Raw genomic sequence first — 19,777 nt, 5'->3', positions numbered from 1 at the left:
GTGGCCAAGGCAGGTCTATAGGTTGCTAATGAAAGCAGCTACTCAAGTCTGCTCAGTGTTGCTACTTGGTTGGGGATGCTCCTTGCTAGCTGGCAGTTCTGATAGATTGCATCTGCTCAACCCACAGTTGGTCACTTAGCTCTCCTGATACTGTTTGGTGTGAGTCAGCATTCTCTATAGCAGCTGACCTATGAATGATCACAACCTACCTCTGCTGCCACCTCATGTGGTTACTCTTAACGCAAGGGGTAGCAGTCTGTGCTGTGTATCTAGATTAAACCCTGCTGCTGATCTATGTGGGGAGCTGATACACTGGCACATGAATTCCTTTGATTTTTCATCGGCCACAAGCATGACAAGGGAGGGGCTGTGAGGGTATGGGGAGATGGGCAATGGACTGGTGGAAGGAGGGAGGGGCAGTGCATGTGTCTGCCTGAGTAGTGTGTGGCAGATGGGCACTGTGTGTTTGTGGTGAGGAATGGGGGTGATCTGTGAGGAATGAATGATGCCCATGCAAGGGGATGGGCAGGTTCAGTGTGGGAGAAGGATGGGCTCTGTGTGGGGAGGGGAGGAGATGGGTTGTGTTTGCAATGGGGTTGAGCGAAGTAGGACTGTAGGGGATGTGGATGGTTTGCAAGGGGGATGATGGCTGACCTGTGTGCAGGGGAGCTGGGCAATGCCTATATGCTGGGAAGTGGGGGCAAGGGATGTCTGTCTCTGCAGGATGTGTGGTGGTTTGGTGGGGAAATGGGTGGTTTGGGGGGTAATATGTTTGTGCAGGGAGATGTGTGGGGAGGATGGGTGTGAACGTGAAAATACATGTTGGTGAGGGTGTGTGGGAGGAAGTGGGCGGAAGGAGGATGGGCAATGGATGAGTTTGGGAGGACTGTGGGGGTGGGGCAGGCAATGAATGTGTGAGGAAGATGGGGTAGTGTGTGGGGCAAACAAGCATGTGTGAGGGAAGGGACAGTGTTTGCTGGGGGGGGGGGCAAGATAGGTAGTGTGCATGCCAGGGGATAGGCAGCGTGTGTGTGGAGGATTGGTAGGGTGGGCTGTGTGTGCATGTGTGAAGGGGCATGACCTTTGTGTGTGGGTGAGAGGTGTTTGTGGGGAGGATGAGCAGTGTGTGTAGGGAGTTGTGTGTGAGGCGGTAGGCAGTCTGCATACAGGGGGATGGACACTGGGGAAGAGAGGTGGGGTGTGTGGAGGGGAATGAGCCCTACACACCTAGGGGACAGGCAATGGGTATGTGAGGGTGGAATGGAAACTTGAAGGTGGGTGGAGCTGGGCAATGTGAAGGGGTGACATGAGGGGGTGCATACAGAGGAATGGGCAGCACGTGTGTGAAGGGTGATGTGTGGGATGTGCATGCAGGGGGATGGGCAGTGTGTGAGGAGGAATGCGCTGTGGGAATAATGGGTGCTATGAGTGTGGGGTAGGAGTGGCTTGTGTGTTTTGGGGGTGTTATGTGGGGATGGTGGGAAGTGTGTCAAGGGTGAGGGAAGTATGCATATGGCATATGAGTGGAGTGTGTCTGGAGGAGAGGCTAGGCAGTGAGGTTGGGTGGTATGTTGGAATGGGATGGGTGGTTTGTGTGGGGAAGAAGGGCAGTGTTTGGGAGGGGAAATGAGCACTGTATGTTGGGAGAAGGGTGATATTTGTGTGGGGGAGTGTGGTATTTGTGTGTTTGCAAGGGGGTCGAATGGTGTGCAGTGGTCAGTGGGTGTAGGGGAACAGGTGCTATGCGCCTAAGCTGATTGGCATGTATATGGAGAATAGGCAGTGTATGTGAGTGGGGAAAGATACTTGTTTGGGGGGCAGGTTTTGTGTGTGGATGGTGTGTATTTGGAGTGTAGAGGATTGACAGGTGTGTGTGTGTGTGTGTATGGTAGTGGGTCTGATATGGGGATGGGTGGTGTGTGTGCAAGGGTGAGGAGAGTTTTGTGGAGGGTTGTGTGATGTGTTGAGGGAGATGCTTGGTATGTAAGGGATGGGTAGGGGGTGTGGGAGTACAGTGTGTGGGGGGGGAGAATGTCTGGGTGGGGGTGATGGGTAGTGCATGTACATGTAGGCAGATGTGTGATTTGTGGCCAGGATGAGCAGTGTGGGGAGGGAATATGGGAAGCTTGTGTTGGGTGATGTGAGGGGGCAGTATGGTCAGTGTGTTTGCAAGGGGGTTGGGTGGCATGTGAATATGTGAGATGGGTGGTTTGTGGGGGGAGTGTGTGGAGAAGATGGCAGGGGACGGTTAGCATATGTAGCAGAATGGCAGGCTGGTGTGTACTTGTGGGGTAATGTGTGTATTACTGGAAGAGGATAGGCTGTGAGAGTGCTTGCAAGAATGGGGCTGTGGGTGGTTGTGTATGGAGGGAGATGGGTAGTGGGGATGGGGAGGATGGGTGGTGGTGTGTGAAGGGGGTTGAGTAGTGGATATGGAGGGGGATGTGATTTGTAGGCAGTAAGTAGGATGCATAGGATGTGTGGGGTATGGCTAGGAGGAGCAGTGGGTGTATGCAAGGAAGGCTGCAGAGCATGGGGGTGTGGTTTATAGATGGGTGGGGTAATGTGGATGAGCAGTGTGTTGAAGGAACAGGCAGCAGGCCCACTAGCGGAGGAGGATCGGTGCATATGTTTATGGGTAAAGACGAGTGTGTGTGGAGGAAAAGTGTGTGTTGGAGGGGGATAGGTGGCTTGTGTATATGTGGAGGAGGACAGGGTGTGTGTTAGTATGCAGGGGAAGGGGGGCTGTGTGTGTGGTGGGGCCAGGTGAGTTGTGGATATGTGAGCATGGAGTGTGGAGACTGGGAGATGGGCAGTGGATGCAGGCAGCAAGGGAATAAAGTATTTGTTGTGGGTGCTCATGTGTTTGAGACTGAGTGGTTGGTGCACATGCTGGGGAAGTAGGGGGGATGACTTCATCCTTCTTAGGAGGAAGTGTGCATGTGGCAGGGGTGTGTCAATGGCAGGTGGGTTGTGCCCACAAGTGGTAGGGTTGATAGGTGAGGTGTGTGTACAGGGCAAGGAGGACCAGTTCTGTGTGCACATGCATAGCTGAGGGTGACTGGTGGTAAGTGTGTGTCTCAAGGAGGATGTGGAATAATGTAGGGGTCTGTGTTCCAGGGGGAGAGGCTGGTGGAGTATGCAGTTGTCCCTACTCCCAAAAGCTGCACATTTGACACTGGGTCAGAGCACAATGTCTGTCTGTTGCAATGGAGAACACATTTTCAAATTGAAGCCAATCATGTCATTGAATCCCAAGCATTTTCACCTCATTCCAGCAGGACTGAGCCCATTTCCAGAGAAGCATCTGTACTGCCTAGATTCTGAATGGCTTTTTGCAAGTAGATGCTCCCAGAGCAGGGGCAGCTTCCTTTAGGCAAAGGGAAAATGTCATTTTCACCAAACACTGAGCATTGATGTAAGACTTTCAGGCTACACACACTAGGAGACAAGTCTTTGCTTCCATTTGCAACATCGCCTGCAAATCAGACACATGCCATTGGGAGCTTGCCAGTCCGCCTTTAATGAGTATATAAGAAGTGGCATACAGGGGGACTTCACAACATTGAAGAAAAAACACTAGTCAAGCAGAATCCTGTGGGCTTCTCTTTAACATGGTTCTTCTCCAAGTATCTCAGACTCCACCTAGATCTACTGAGGTGGGCGAGATCCCAGACTTTGAGGCTAGCAGTAGAATCCACAAAAACCTCCCTGACCCAGAGACTGACTGCACTGACCTTTCTCTGAAGTACTTGATTGCCTCCTGGTCTAGGAAGGTCTGCTCCTCTCGAAAGCCCTGCTCAAAGATTTTGCGCTTGTGTCTGAACTCAATTACAGTCTTAGTGTAAGAGTTCAATGTAGTGACTGAGGCAGCCATGCAGCAGGTGAAAGAACCCCACGCCAGACTGTGGAAAGAAAAACCAGCAGACAGAACGGGGTTAAGACAGCAGCCCACCTTGGGTTTCTGGAGGCAAGAGACACATGTAAATGGAGCGTGGTCAGGAATGACCAACATATTAAAGAGAGAAGATGGATGCAGTAACAAAGATGTAAGAAGATCTCTAAGCTCAAAAGCTGGTCTTTCACCAACAGCAGTTGGTCCAATAAATGATCTCACCCAACTTGTCTCTAACATCCTGGGACCAACATGGCTACAACAGATTTGACTCATTTTACTTCAAGAACTCTGACTAGAGCTAGACTATTTGGTTCAGCCAACAGCTTCACCAAAAAAAAAAATATATTTTTGGTCAAACAAAACTATTCACAAGTTTGGGGCAATAGATTCAGCTGAATAAAAAAATCAAAACATTTTCAGAATGTTTTGACTTTAATTTGAAATGACATTAAGAATTTTAGCTGGCTTTTTTTTAAAAAAAATTACATTTTGGTGTAGGGTTAACACACTGAAAATCCAAAAATTTCACTTCAGATCAAACAATGTTTTGTTTAACCTGAAATAGGTGTGGGTTTGTTTTTTCATTTTGGCCTTTGAACTAAACCACTATTATTCATTCAGCCCGATCTCCATAATGCAAAGCAGGATAACTTGGGCTGCGATTCTTATCCTTGGCAATGAGAAGTCCTGTCTGGTAACATGGATGCCACAGTTGAGTGGGGTGAAATTTTTCAAATGAATAGTTTATTCCCCAGAAATGCAGTTTCAGTTGACCTAAAACTATTCATGAATGTGATATGAATTCATTGAATGGTTTCAGGCTTTTATTTGTATTTTTGGGACTTCAGTGCTATTCACAAAACAGCAGTAGGAAGAGGTGATGCCCACCTTATCGTTCAGTGATTAGAGACCTTACCTGGGCTGTGGGAGACCCCAGTTTGGCTCCCTCCTCTGTCTAATGTGGGAGTGGGATTTGAACTGGAGTCTCCTACACTGAGCTATAGGGTAGCAGGAGGCAGGTTTCTCTGGGTATGTCTACACTGCACTAAAGGACCTGCAATGCAGACAGCCTGGGTCAGTTGACTCATGCTCACTGACTTGGGTTGTGGGGCAATAAAATTGCAGTGTAGACCCACCCACTCCTGCACAGGGCCTCAGAGCCCAGCCTGAGCCCGAATGTCTCTGCAGCTCTTTTTAGCTCCCACAGCCCAGCCCTAGGAGGCTGAGTCAGCTGACCTGGGTTCTGAGATTTGGTACATGGGTTTTTTATTGCAATGTAGCTGTGGGAGCTATACCTGAAGATCTTAATTTTCATGAAATCAACACCTGAAAAATGTTGGAAATTCTGAGTTAAAGTTGCATTTAAAAGAAATCCAGACAGGATAAGACCTGGAAATGTGCAGCTGACACCCAAACAACCTTAATTTTTCCCTGCAGCAATGTAATAAATTAATCTTACTTGAGTATGTATGGTCCTAGATTAAATTAAACTGATTTTTAAATACAACTAGGAAGTTGAATTCCAATTCCTGCTTTAAGTGCAAAACTCCACTCAATATTAACTATGCTGCCATGACCTGCACCTCCATAACACTGGTTGCAATTAGTCTAGTTACCTATACATCCCCATTGCTATACTATCTGAGCACTTCACACCGCTCCCATTTGAGAGAGGGCAGTATTATTCCCCCCATCTTACAGAAGGGGGACTGAATCAAATGAGAAACTATGCAATTGTATAATGTCACACAAAGCTTGTGACAGTCAGGAACTGAACCCCCACCCTCTAAATCCCAGCCACAAGATGACCTTTCCTCTCCTGTATTACTTCAGTGGGGTGTAGGCCTTCCTGCTGTATAGGCCAGACACTCAAACACTAGAACTGTATTTAAAAGGAAGCTATAAATATCCTATATATAATTTATGTTTCTGACAGAGGTAATCACACTTCAGGGCATCATCTGATCCCCAGAGGGATCAAGGAATTTTCCCCTACATACAACACCTCACAACTGGCCTGAAGGCCATGTGGGGTGTGTTTCATTTCACCCTCCTCTAAAGCATTACATATGGGCCACTGCCAGAGGCAGATATAGTTGTCTGGTCTGTTTAGCAATTATGTCTGTTAATCTGGAAGGCAGAAACATGGTTTTAGGGTCAGAGCAAGGACCTGAGAGTCTGATACGCTGGGTTCTTTTCTTAGTGGTGATACTGGCTTGTTGCATGGCCTTTGGGAAGCCACTTAGGCTCTGGCCTCAGTTTCCCAAACTACAGAATAAAAATATTGATGTGCACCCCTCTCCACGGGGCACTGGGACTGATTTGATGCTTCTAAAGTACTTGGTGGCCCTATGATGGGAGATACTCCAGAATGGCAACATTACCATGGAGATAAAAATGTTGTTAAGCATGAGACTGTCTCTCAGTCATTCAGGGAAGCTTGGCAGGAGGCTGTAGCTATAACACAAATCAACAACTAGGAACCTGAAAGTTTGATTTTTACTTTAAACGTGTGAAGGTTTGGGAATGCCCAGTGACCATGACCTGGGCCATGGCACCTTCAGCCTCTCCCTCATGGCTGTGTCAGGCTGCTTCCTGCTAATCACTGAGCTGACACTCACAACTAGCTGGCCCCTGTACATCCAATTTGTAGCTAACAGTGTGAACTAGTGTCGGTGAGCTCTGAAACCAGGGTGGGGGCCACAATAGCCTCCTTATAACCCTTTGAAAGGGGGTGAGGGAGGCTAATAGTTCTTTGCATTGGAACACAGGAGGGATTGTGGGGTATAACAATTGGGGGGGGGGCTAATTCCAGCAGTGGGAGTGGGGGGCTAAAAATCCCTTGCATTGGAATGTGGGATTTGGAAGAGGGGGAGGGCTAATCCCTTGCCTCACAATGTGGAGGGGGCTAATCAACTGTATTGAGGTGTGAGGGGCTAAGAACATCCTGCCTCTGGTCCTGGAGGGTTAATAATCACCTGCCTTGGGATGTATGTGTTGGTGGAACGGTCACTAATCCCCTGCCTTGGTGTATGCAGGGATTATTGTGTCCACACCTGCCTGATTTGGAGAGTAGAATTAAAATATTACTCAGTAATAAAAAAAATAAAATGTAATAAATTACAAAGGAAACCCCTTCCTCAGGCTACACAGGACAATGCAAGATGTTGAAAGTTGTCAAAACTGCCTGTGATCAAAATATTCCTAACTCTCCAAATTCTCCTGTACTAGTCAAATGTGCCAGTTCTACTAAAGGGTAGGATAAAACATATTAGGGTGCTTCTAGGCCAAGCCATTTTTTTTATGAGCAAAATACATTTGGGAATCTTTCCAAAGCCTTCACATCCCCCCCCCCCCACACACACACACACTACATTAAATTCTCTCCAAAACAGTTTTGTCTGATTTGCCTCAAACCTTCCAAGAAACTCCCCCTGGGTGCTATTGTGAGATCCAAAGACACCATGCCTCCCACTGCCACATAGGGGCATTGCCGCTTCTATAGAAAATTGCCCTGTAAGGCACAATTGAGCCTAAATTCAGGAGACCAACATTTCAGAAATGTTATGGCACCTAATTCAAATGTATACACTCAATGGAACTGCTTTCAGTGGTGGTAATTGTGGCTGCAAATTGACTTGCAAGAGATCATTTTTATTTGCAATTATAACTAGCCAATGCAATCCCAGTTATTGTACATCCAATGTCCATGATCAACTGTGAGTGTTTTTGCACTTGGAAATGCACATACAATTTCCTGGAGATTTAAGCATGTTTGTAACCCCTGCACTGATATCCATAATCAGACCATTTAAGAGTGAGAAGAAGATCCTAAATGAAGGAGATACTTACCAGAAGGACCAGCCATAGTCCCATGAATGTGGTCTCCAATCTTCTGGTCCAAGGCTGACTGTCACTTGGAAAACTTGGGTGTACATCATATGAGCCACCATCCCCAAGAGGCCTGGAAAGCAGGAATGGCAATAAGAACATTTTTCCCGTTTCTTTTCTATCCTTCCTGAAGGAGCTTCGCCAACTCCAGCAGATGCTGAAAGCTCCTGCAAAATAACCCTCTTAGTGCACCCTGCACCACTGCAGAAAAGGCAGCACATTGTGGGCAGAGGAAGGGAGCCATTCAGGTTTTGTTATTTTACAACAGTCTGAACGGTGCAGGAGTGCTGATGGTACAAAGGAAACCCTTTGAAGAGCTTGCCAACACATTAATGTTACCATCAACCTTGCTACTGTAAGCCAGGTTCTCTCTGGTTATGCTATTCAGGTACCAAGCAGAAGCTGAATGCTTCCATTGGTTGCTCATACAAGGTGATGTTTCCAAGAATCATAAACATCCAGCCCCAAGTGTCCCTTGTGAGAAGTTGTTCTTGTTTATTATATGTATTACTATATCACCTAGGACAGTGGTTCTCAACCAGGGGTACATATACCCCTAGGGGTACACAGAGGTCTTCCAGGGGGCACATCAACTCATCTAGATATTTGCCTAGTTTTACAATGTGCTACGTGAAAAGCACTAGCGAACTCAGTACAAACTAAAATTTCATATAGACAATGACTTGCTTATACTTCTCTATTACCATATTTGTATTTCAATTGATTTTATAATTATGGTAAAAATAAAAGTAAGCAGTTTTTCAGTAATAGTGTGCTATGACTCTTTGTATTTTATGTCTGATTTTGTAAGCAAGTTTTTAAGTGAGGTGAAATTTGGGGGTACACAAGACAAATCAGACTCCTGAAAAGGGTACAGTAGTCTGGAAAAGTTGAGAGCCACTGACCTAGGAGTGCTAGTCATGGCCCAGGATTCTATTGTGCTAGGTGCTGTACAAACAGAGCAAAAAGACAGTCCTTGCCCCAAGGGCCTTACAATTTAAGTATAAGATGAGACAGATGACTATAGACTGATGGGGGAGCACAAGTAGGTAATGAGACAATATTAGTCAGCATGGTAGGCAGTGGTCTCTGCACACCAGCAGCCCAACCATTGTCCAGGTTTTTGGAGGCATCGCCGCAAAGGAGAATTTTGAGGAGGGATCTGAAGATAGCTAATGAAGTAGTTTGGTGTACGTTCACAAGGAGACTCTCTCCCATGCTTGGGAGAAAGCATGAAGGTGTTTGAAAGTTTAGCAAGTGGGCAGTGGAGACTGGAATTGTGGGGCCACTGTAGGTGAGCATCAACAGCTCAAAAGCAAATGAAGGATGATATGCAGTGTGAGGACTGACTAGAAAGTAGATGACTGCTTTTGGGGCAGGAAGAAATTCATTAGTAAAAGGATGCAAATGCAGCGTACCATGTGCAGTATTTGAGACTGACTGATCATAACATGAAATTTATATATATATTGTGATAAAGCTCTGTCCTTGTCTCTGTTGGTCCTGCATTTCCTGGCGGATTTCACTAGCCTCAGAGGCTCACTGTGACCCTCCACGTAACCTCTCTCCCTCTAGAGACAAGGGTCACAGTCTACTGAGCCATTATCATCATAAGCCAGTGAGGAGAAGCTATCCTCCCTTGCACAGTCTCTGTTGTCTCCCAGTCTCAGTGATTAATCGGGGGGGGGGGGCAAAGCTGGGAAGCCCGGGCCCACCCTCCACTCCAGGCTCCAGCCCAGGGACCCTAATAGTATCGGCTATGGTAGCTGACCTTTTAGAAACATGACACGTACAATTCCCTGGGCTACTTCCCCACAGCAGCCCCCACTTCCTCAGGCTCCACTTCACCCTTACCTCAGGGCCTCCTTCCTTGTGCCTGATATGGTGTGTACTGCTCAGTCTCTCCAACAGCACAACTTCCTCCCACAGCTCCTGACATCCACACTCACCTGGCTAACTGGGAGGCTTTTAACTAGTTTCAGCCAGTCCCTGATTGGCTTCAGGTGTCCCAATCAACCTAGCATTCTCCCTGCCTTCTGGAAAGTTCTTAATTGGCCCCAGGTGTCTTAATTGACCTGGAGCAGCTGCCATTTCACTTAACCTGGTACCAGGGATTTGTTTAGCCTGGAGCTAATATATCTATCTCCCACTACTTTTCTATAGCCATCTGGCCTTGCCCCAACACAATATGTGAAAAACCTCTTCTTAACAGAGACAGTTCCAAATTGCATAAAGTTACACGCAGTATAAAACGTCTCATGTTTTTTTGTACAGGTCATTTGCTTGAAGACACTCGAGTACCAAGCACACATGTTGGCCATGAAGGGCTGGGATTTCTGAGAAGATGAGAATGTCATCTAAATAGATCACTACGAACTGCTTCAGAACATCTCTAAAGATGTCATTCACAAAGTGCTAGAATGTGGCTGGAGCATTGGAAAGACTGAAGGGCACAACAAGGTATTCAGAATGATCTTACTGGCTGTGAAATGCTGTCTTCCACTCACTGGCATCTGGAATACAGACTAGACTGTAAACACCACAAAGATCAAGCTTGGTGAATATTTGAGCAGAGCCCACCCTCTCCAATAGTTCAGTGTTCAAAGGTAAAGGGCATTCATTCTTGAGGGTAATGTTCATGGCTCGACAGTCTACACAAACATGCAAAGGGTATATTAGGAAATACTATTTCACTAGGAGGGTGATGAAGTACTGGAATGGGTTACCTAGGGAGATGGTGGAATCTCCATCCTTAGAGATTTTTAAGGCCCGGCTTGACAAAGCCCTGGGTGGGATGACTTAGTTGGTGTTGGTCCTGCTCTGAGCAGGGGATTGGACTAGATGACCTCCTGAGGTCTCTTCCAACCCTAATATTCTATGAAAGAGCTGTACTCTTTTTGACAAACAGAACTGGAGCCCCTGTGGTTGATGTAGATGGATGGTTAAAGTTTTTTGCTAGGTCCTCATTGAGGTATTCCCACAGGGCATGGAGTTCTGGCTCCAACAAGGGGTAAAACAATCCCATGGAATTTTGGCCCCTGGCTGAAGTTCAATGGAGCAATCATAAGACCTATGCAGGGGTAGGACATCAGCATTTTTTTAAAATCAAATATGTAGGCAAAATCTCAATATTTTGCAGGGATTGGTGAGCTGTTACTCCTTGAATTAGCTGGACACAGAAGGTGGTGATCTTCTTCTCCATGCTAGTTTCTCATTCCTTGCTGCCTGACTCTGCAAGACACCATTGCTGGCAGTAGTCTGACTTGAACCATACCTTTTGCATCTTCCAGGAGATATTTGGATCATGGACCAAGAAGCAGGGGATGACAAGTATGATGGGGAAGTGAGGTGAGTTAATAAAGTTAAATTGCAGGGTTTCTTGGTGGTCTTGTATTTTGACCCAAAAAGGCACAGATTCGAGGGCGATGAGACTTGAGGATAGCATGCTACCATCAATCAGTTTCACCAGGTGTGGGGCAAGCTTTCTTTTTACTGGAAGCTGGGTAGCCCTAGCAAACCCAGCGTACACTGAATTAATAGAGGCTCCAGAATCCACAGGTGCAAGTTGGGTGCAGCTCACCTTAGGTCTGGAAGGGATGCAGAGACAGAACAAGACTAACAGGTGGGGATGGCAGTGATCCACAGCTGTTAAACTGCACGTTGGCAGAAGAGGCGATCCATTTCGGAAACCTGATTCCATTATTACGTCCAGCCACAACCCCCTTAATGGGGCTAGACACGGTTGTTTCCTGGATCTGGCGCAGGTCTGGATTCAAGGGCATAGTCAATGGTGAAGTGACCTACCACAGTACAAGCAAAGGCCATTCCATCACCAATACTTTTCCTCACAGACAATGAGGTGTCTGGGCATTATGGGCTGCATCTACGGGCAGTCGGAATGGGACCACACCCAGACTTGGGTTGAATGTATAGTCTTTTTTCATGGCACCATTCGAACAGTTGACTGAACTATACTTACAGATTGACAGTATACGAGTTCAGCACTGTGTGTGCTTTAAGTTGGGGGCAGCCCAAAGCTCAAGATAAAACTATTGATGAGATGTGGGTCAAAATGGACTCAATCTGTTTAGTTTAGTTTTACCCAGGGACCCATGGGACACACTTAAAACCTTGAGTGACCCAAATTGATAACAATATTTAAGAAATTGTACTTAGTGAATGGGCCAATGCAGAAAAATTAAAGGGTTTCCGTTCCCGCTATTTTATGTGCTTTAAAGCTTGGTTCTTGTAAATGCTATAAAATCCAAATGGTTAATTGGATTGCTTTGAAATTTGGTGTGCCCCATGGGCTGCACGGTAGTGTTAGGGATCCCAGTTCGACATCATTTTGATGCCTGGAGATCCCCCTGAAACCAGTTCCCTTCTGTTGCCTTGGACTACTAAGCTGAGAGAGACTAACCATTGGCTGAATCACACACCGCAGTGAGTTTGATGAATCTGAGCTCACCCTTGATGGGTTTGAACCCACCCTTCAGTTACCATAACTAAGGATAAATTAATCACAAACCCCCACCTAAAACAAAAGGAGTGGTTGGAGATTGGGTGGCTGTTTATTCTGGGGGGTATGTAATCAAAGTGAAAAGAGTGAAATGCCTGCAACCTGCATGGAAACTTTTTTAAAACACTGCAATAGAGACTCAAATTAAATGTATACCCCAACTTTAAAAAAAAAAAAAAAAAGAGGACCAAAAAATATCACCATGGCAAAACAGAGTAAAAGAGGCGGTTAGAGGCAAAAAGGCATCTTTTGAAAATAGGATTTGACTTCCAACTCAGGAAAATAGAATGGCGCATAAACTCTGGTACTTCAAGTGTAGAAGTATAATTAAACAGGCCAAAAAAAAATTTGAAGAGCAACTAGCAAAAGGCACAAAAACTAACAGCAAAAAATTATTTAAGTACATTGTTTGGCAGGCTTCCTGCTTCAAAATGAGCCACTGGATGATCAAGGTGCTAAGGAGCACTCAAGGAAGACAAGCCCATTGCAGAGAAGCTGAATGAATTCTTTGCATCAGTCTTCAGGACTGAAGCTGTGAGGGAGATTTCCACACCTGAGCCATTCTTTTGGGTTGACTAATCTAAGGAACTGTCCCAGATTGAGGTGTCAGTAGAAGAGGTTTTGGAACAAACAGATAAATTTAAACAGTAATATGTCATCAGAGCCAGATGGTATTTGCCCAAGAGTTTTGAAGGAATTCAGATATGAAATTGCAGAACTACTGACTGTAGTATGTAACCTATTGCTTAAATCAGCCTCTATACCAGATGACAGGAAGATAGGTAATGGAGGTTTTTAAAAGAGGCTCCAGAGGCAATCCTGGTAATTACAGTCCAGGAACCTAAGTTCAGTAACGGGAAAATTGAAACTATAGTAAAGAACAGAATAATCACCCACATGTGCAGTGGGTTGAGCCCCCATTTAGGGAAGGCTAGCTCCCAGCTCCACCCCTTCTACCCATGGCCCCCCAAGACGCTCTGCCCCTCCCCCACAGCTGGAGCCACAAGTAGTCTTCCACCACCCCCCGCCCCTGGCTTGGAGGAGTCCCAGGTGGCCCTCCCTTCTCCAGAGGAGGCCCAGGCTGGCCAGAGGACTGAGCGTGCACCCCGCCCTCGGCTGGAGTCCCAGGTAGGGTTGCCAACCCTCCTAGATTGGCCAGGAGTTTCCCAGAATCGGAATCCATCTCCCGGTGGCTACTGAAACCAATCCCTGAAATTTTAATAGGCTGCTAAAAGTCCAGTCAGCGCTATAGCGGGGCTAAGGCAGGCTCCCTACCTGCCCTGGCTCTGCGTGGCTCCTGGAAGCAGCCAGTATGTCCCTGCAGCCCCTAGGCACGGGAGCAGCCAGGGGTTCTCCATATGCTGCTCCCGCCCCGAGTTTGACTCCACAGCTCCCATTGACCAGGAACCACAGCCAATGGGAGCTGCGGGAGCAGTGCCTGCAGGCAGGGGCAGTGCACAGAGTCACTTGGCTGCCCTTGAGCCTAGGAGCCGGACGTGCTGGTTGCTTCTGGGAGCCACCTGGGGTAAGTGCCACCCAGCCGGAGCCTGCACCCTCACCCCCTCCTACACCCCAACCTCCTGCCAGAGCCCTGAGCCCCCTCCCGCACCAAAACTCCCTCCCAGAGTCCATACCTTGCATCCCAACCCCCTGCCCGAGGCTCAGCCTGGAGCCTCCTCCCACACTCTAAATTCCTCAGTCCCAGCCCAGAGCCCGCACCACAACCAGCTGCCTCAACCCAGTGAAAGTGAGTGTGGGAGGGACAGCGAGAGATGAAGTGGGGGGGTGGGATGGAGTAAGCAGGGGATGGGGCCTCGGAGAAGGGGCAGGGCAGGGATGTGGCCTCAGAGAAGGCGTGGGGAGGGGCAGGGCAAGGGTGTCCAGGTTTGTGCAATTAGACAGGTGGCAACCCTAGTCCCAGGCCAGCCAAAGCCCCAAGCCCCTCTGCACCTGCCCAGAGCAGCCCCAGGCCAGCTGCAGCCATGCCAGCCTCTCCTCCTCTCCCCAGGCGCCAAGATGTTGTGGGGAAAAGCCTCTCACTCTCCTCTGAAGAAACTTTTGATATGCCCCATGCAGATTCCGGGTCGGCTGGGCAGCGGTATTTACTACTCAACTTCCTGGGTTCATGAGTACAGGGGTTGGACCCTACCCCCTTAATCTGGGCTGGGGTCTTGGGGGCCTTGCCTTTCTGGGAGAACCTGAGGCCTTCTCTCTGCCCCCAGGCTCTGGGAAAGTCCTGCCCCTTTGGGTGGGAAACAGAATGGGTATATTTCATGCATATCACATCTCTAAAGCCTCGAGAAGGAGGATGGGAATACCCACTGATATGAATGCTGCAGGTCACACATCTCAGAGCTATGGTTCCAGGCTGTATTCATCTCCATAGGGTATTCTCATTCAGCTGAGAACACCACACTGAGATGAATGGGCACTTCCCACCTTTCAAAGCCTCCCCTCCTGCAGATGGTTGTGTAGAAGAGCTCTTTCCTGCCATCGTCCCTCTATCCTTCCTGTTTAAAGGATGATGTTTCTAAAATCCACACATGCTTGCATAGATTATGCTGAAATTTGCTATGCCTTGTGGTAGTGCAGAGTAGGGTCCATGACCCACATTTGGGGTCATTTGAGCCAAGGGTTCTGGAGATATAAGCCCTGAAAAAATAGCAGTTTTCAAAAAGTTTCTAGGTGGGTGTTTTTTGCACAAAGCTGCAGCTCAAACTATGGCTGTGATGCAGAACAAAATAGTCTGTCGGTCAGTTTTAACCCAAGGTAGTGCATGGCACCCACTAAGGTTGTTTCTTTTTTTTTTTTTGGGTGGGGGGGGGGAGAGACCCAAATTGTGAATGGTATTTAAGAACATGTTCCCTTCTTCGCTTGCATAGATGTGCAGTCTGGAAGGATGGCACTGTGCATGCACCAATAAAGAAAAAAAATCATGCAAGGGTTTCTATGCAGCCACCTTATGGTTGCCTGGGTAGTTTGTGGGAATGTGCCAAAGCCAGTGCCCCTGGTGAACACCTCACCCCTGATGTTTCTAGTGTGAACTTTTGGTACAACTGAGCAATAAGATTTAAAAACTCGCGTTGCTTGCTACAAGTTGTCTCTCTTATAATATAGCATGCTTTTGTTTTATGGGGATGCTTGCTGTGAACACAGCCGAGTTGTCAGCAGATAGAGAATCTGGGGAGGGGACAGAGACAGGGAGAGGAGTTGTGGCTACAGAGCAGTTGGTCAATGAGGATTGGTGATAAGCAAGCCTTGGATTGGCTGTTTGGGGGGAAAAAATTGTATTTTACTAGCCCTTGGGGGTGGGGGCACGTGGCTACTTCCTGCTCTTGGGGCAGATTAATGAGAGGGTTCCAAAGACACATAGCATGGAGGTTTGGAATTGACAGTGCAAGCATCTTTACCACTGAGCAGGGGCGGCTCTACCAATTTTGCCGCCCCAAGCAGTCGCCGCCGAATTACCACCACGCCCGGAAGAGTGGCAGAGCTGCCTCCCAAAAGCCGCCGTGGTGGGAAGAGTGGCGGAGCTGCTGCCGTGGGACACGGACTGCTGCCCCGTTCTGAATGCTGCCCCAAGCACCTGCTCGGAAAGCTGGTGCCTGGAGCCGGCCCTGCCACTGGGGGAAAAGAAATATGTGCACTGCCAGGTTTGCTTAAAGGGTGGATTCCAGAAGATGGAATTTTCTCTTTGTAATCACAGTAGCAACAAGGAAGTCAATATTGTAATTCTCCCCCTTCACAGTGAAACAGCTGTGAAATTCCCTAGCACAAACTGGAGTGCTGCTGAGTTCATTGTGGCCATTGGCGAGAGAGAGAGGACGGCTTGCTGTCCTGCACTCATATCTTCTTGGTTTTCATTTGCATGGCCCCACACGTACAGGCTGTGTGAGAGGGAATCACACACAGGGTCAGATGCTATGTTTCAAGAGCATGTGGCCATCCTCACCCTGCTGAGATGCTCCGTCAAATTCTGTCCTAGTGCAAGAGTCACAGTTTAGGGTTCCAGCAAGTTCAGGGAACCCTAAACTGAGAGCTGGCAGGGAAGCAAAGCATATTAGGGATATACCAGGAACCCCAGCTGCAGCATTCACATGCTGTCATCAGACCCTCACTTTCACTCTGGTCCAGAATGCATGGTTGGGAACAAAATGGTTCTGTCTACACTGCAGCTGGGAGCATGCCTCCCAGCCTGGGCAGACAGACTCATGCTACCTCTGCTCAAACTAGCACACTAAAAATACCAGTGTGGCCATTGCAGCATAGGAACTGGCATGGCTCAGCTGCTGGAGAGCAAGCCCGGCTGACCCCTGGGGTCCAAGCTCAGGTAGCTAGCCCATGCCACAGCTTGTGCTGCAACATCCACGCTATTATTTTTAGCATGCCAGCACAAACGGTGCTCGTGTGCATCAATCTACCTGGGCTGGGATGCACACTCCCAGCTGCAGTGTAGACCAAGCCCAACACAGTTTAGTCTGCTGGAATCTGCAGCCAGCCTGAGAGAATAGATCTGAGACGCGTGAACTTCCCCATTCATGTGCATGGAGTTGTTCCTGAGCTGTCCGTCGGTAACACCAAGTTTTCTTCACCCATTGTGGCTCCTAAGATGCTTCTCCTTCTTAATTCTCCTAATGCATCAGCTAGACCCCTTTCCTTTTTCCTGCACTCTCTAGTCCTCTGTTTGTTTTTTAACATGAACATTTAAAAAAGGATTTTCAAAAACACACCTTCTCGTTTTCTATTTGGTGACCAGGAGGGTGATGCTGAGAGATGAGGTTCATAGATGGCATAATCAGGGCAGTCTTGGTGGTGTAGGAAGATTAACGAGCATGCCATCACTTTGGATTTAGTGCCAGATATTTTCAGTTCTAGGGGGCTGTAGGCAGCACTACTGTGCTGACCTTTTCCCAAAGCTCTAATGAAACTGGGCGAGCCGCACATGGCCGAGAGGAGCCCGGCAGCCCTGTGTTTTCAACCTTTCGAAGTTTTAGAATCTCACTTCGTTGGATGTCCCAGGCAGACTGAGGAATGGAAAGGTCCCTTACCTGACAGCACAGTGAAGACTGCAGCAAAGGCATTTAGCTTGAGCCCATCTATCACATTACTCGAATGAAAGAGCTCTAGGCACATGAGGCTGAACCCAACGACTAACAGCATGATGTACAACACTTCAGATACGACCGAAAGCCACAGGACACCTGAAACACAGAAGAGAAACAACCGGAGGCTGCTTTTAGTTACCTCTAACATAGTCCAACGTTGACAAAAGCACAGTGGTGAGGGCAGGAATATGTAGTGCTGTCTTGTGCCATTTAAATGGGGCAGAGAAAACGCTTGAGGGAAAGTACATGTGGCAGTAAAGGGGGCTGGCCTTGTGGGTGAAGGCTTTGGCTTGGGACACAGCTGCTGTGGGCTCAATTCTCAGCTGAGCTCTGCTAATGACTCTGTGTGATCCTCGGCAAGTCATTTAATCCCTGTGTCTGAGTTCTCCGGCTGTAAAATAGACATGATTTCATAATAATCCCCACCAGAGGTGGGTGCGAATAAAGCGTTGATGTTTGGGAAGTGCCAGGGACCAGATGGGAAAATGGACAAATGCCTCGAGGCATAAGTGCTGAGTGGTCCTGAGACAGAATGATTTAGTTCAGTGAGGTCAGAGAAGCTCTAGGGCTCATGGTCTCCTAAGAATATGAATGGCAGAAGCAGCAGGCACTGACTGTGCAGAGAAAGAGTTGGTAGGGCGCTAGAACCATGCAGTTAGTGCCAGCCCTGTGTTTGGTTGAGTCCGACAGCTGTGCAATTGCCCTGTCCCACTACGTAGCACAAATGAGTTCATTGTGGCGTTGGGTGAGAGAGAGAGAACGACTTGCTGTCCTGCACTGTGGTATCGTCTTGGTTTTCATTTGCATGGCCCCTCAGGGATGGGCTGTGTGAGATGGAGTCTCGGCTCAACGGCCACTATTCAAATTCCCATTCCTCCCAACATCTCCAACATCTGAGTGGTGCTTATGTCACTTTTTTCCATCTGAAGATGCCTTCTGCATATTTCTTTGGAAAGGACGGCCATTCTCCAATCAGCCCCAGTATGAAGCAGAAACACTGGAAAACTACCGTTCTTGGATGGATGGATTTAAAAGAAACACCCTTTATACCTTTTCTGGAGCACCATTGCAGGATGGTGGGGGTGTTCACTATGCCTACATTAGTGGCACAGGATCCAGCAACTCCAGAGAGACTTGCACTGACTCAGTGCTGTGTTGGCAACTTGATTCAAGCATCAGTTGACTGTCAGGTCTTTCTACTGCATGGATCCACGAGAGCAAAATGCACTAGCACCAGCCATCAGACACTAGCTTAATTTCCTAGTGCAGGGGAATTAATGAGAGAGAGCGCGCGCGAACCTCCTGTCTTGAAGGTGACATTGGAGATGGAGAGGCAGTAGTGCTTAAAAAGTGCATTAAAATGTTAGGTGACATGAGTCTGAATTGAGAAGCTAGCAGGTAAGACTAACTTTCAATGGGATAAATTAATTTGGAGTCCTAATAATGTTCTGTATACACTGATATCAGGACTTTAACTATGGCCATTTCCCATGAACCCACGTCAAGAAAGAACTGCTGCATGAACTACCTCAGTTGAAGAGAAAACCATGCTGTAAGTGACCCTTCACCTATCAGCACTGACAATGGAAGGATCATTGATGTTCTCCTAGTATGACTGACCCCCAAGTCCCCGCCTTCATGCTGCCTCTTCCCCCGAGGCCCTGCTTCTGCGCTGCCTCTTCCCCTGCCATGACCCCACCCCCACTAGCTCCTCTCCACCCCCTCCCCATGTCGCTTGCCCTTAAGGCTGGTAAAAAGTGGGAGGGCCATGGCCCCCTGCCCTCCCTTGTTCTGGCACCCTGCTGTCAAAAAGAATATAAGCGCAGCAAAACCTACTGGTACCAAAGTCTTTGGTAGGTATAAAAGGCCAAAGATTGGGAAAACCAATGAGAAAGCACTGGTAAGGATTAAAAATGGAGTGAATACCATGGTACTCTCCCTGTGTCCTGGCCATTTTTGCCTTTAATATGTTCTTTCCAAATTTCTAGGCAAAGCTGCATTTAGAAAAGTCCATTCTAAGAAGCAGGTGGATGGGTACCAACTGCAGTAAGGCAATCCCTCTGGGTGTGGATATGCAGTTGGGGGGAGGCGAGGAAGACTATCCGCAGGGCACCTTTTCTAGCCCCCTCCCCATGTGGAGTGAGCAGAGCAGGTCCTAAAAAGGGCAGCTCAGTCACAGTTACTGAGTTGCAGTCCTGCCTCTGTCCAAATGCAAAAACAACCATATACAGCTGCCACCCGAATGCTGGTCCGGTCATCATGGCCCTGTGCCTGTCACCACTCATCGATTGCCACAAGACTTGGACATATGTGCATGAATTCTTTTGATGTGGAGACACCGTTGCACACAAGTGCCCACATGGT

At 47.9% G+C, this 19,777-nt stretch overlaps 1 protein-coding gene across 8 annotated transcripts in view; it reads right to left on the bottom strand.

Annotated features, from left to right (window-relative positions):
• GSG1L (GSG1 like) overlaps positions 1-19,777 on the bottom strand; it is a 123,961-nt gene that overhangs the window by 48,509 nt on the left and 55,675 nt on the right. For 5 of the 8 annotated variants that reach the window (XM_048867347.2, XM_048867353.2, XM_048867352.2 and 2 more), the window contains 3 exons: positions 17,357-17,509; positions 7,751-7,862; positions 3,738-3,905 (listed from right to left, as the gene is read on the bottom strand). In XM_048867347.2, coding sequence (XP_048723304.1) covers positions 3,738-3,905; positions 7,751-7,862; positions 17,357-17,509 — 433 coding nt within the window. The remainder of the gene's footprint in view (positions 1-3,737; positions 3,906-7,750; positions 7,863-17,356; positions 17,510-19,777) is intronic. The other 3 variants (XM_048867349.2, XM_048867351.2, XM_048867350.2) reach the window with 2 other exon arrangements.

Source organism: Caretta caretta, chromosome 10, assembly GCF_965140235.1.
Source record: "Caretta caretta isolate rCarCar2 chromosome 10, rCarCar1.hap1, whole genome shotgun sequence".
Classification (NCBI taxonomy): Eukaryota; Metazoa; Chordata; order Testudines; family Cheloniidae; genus Caretta; species Caretta caretta.
Note: the sequence above shows the minus strand (reverse complement) of the source record. Positions and strands in the feature narration are given on the sequence as shown.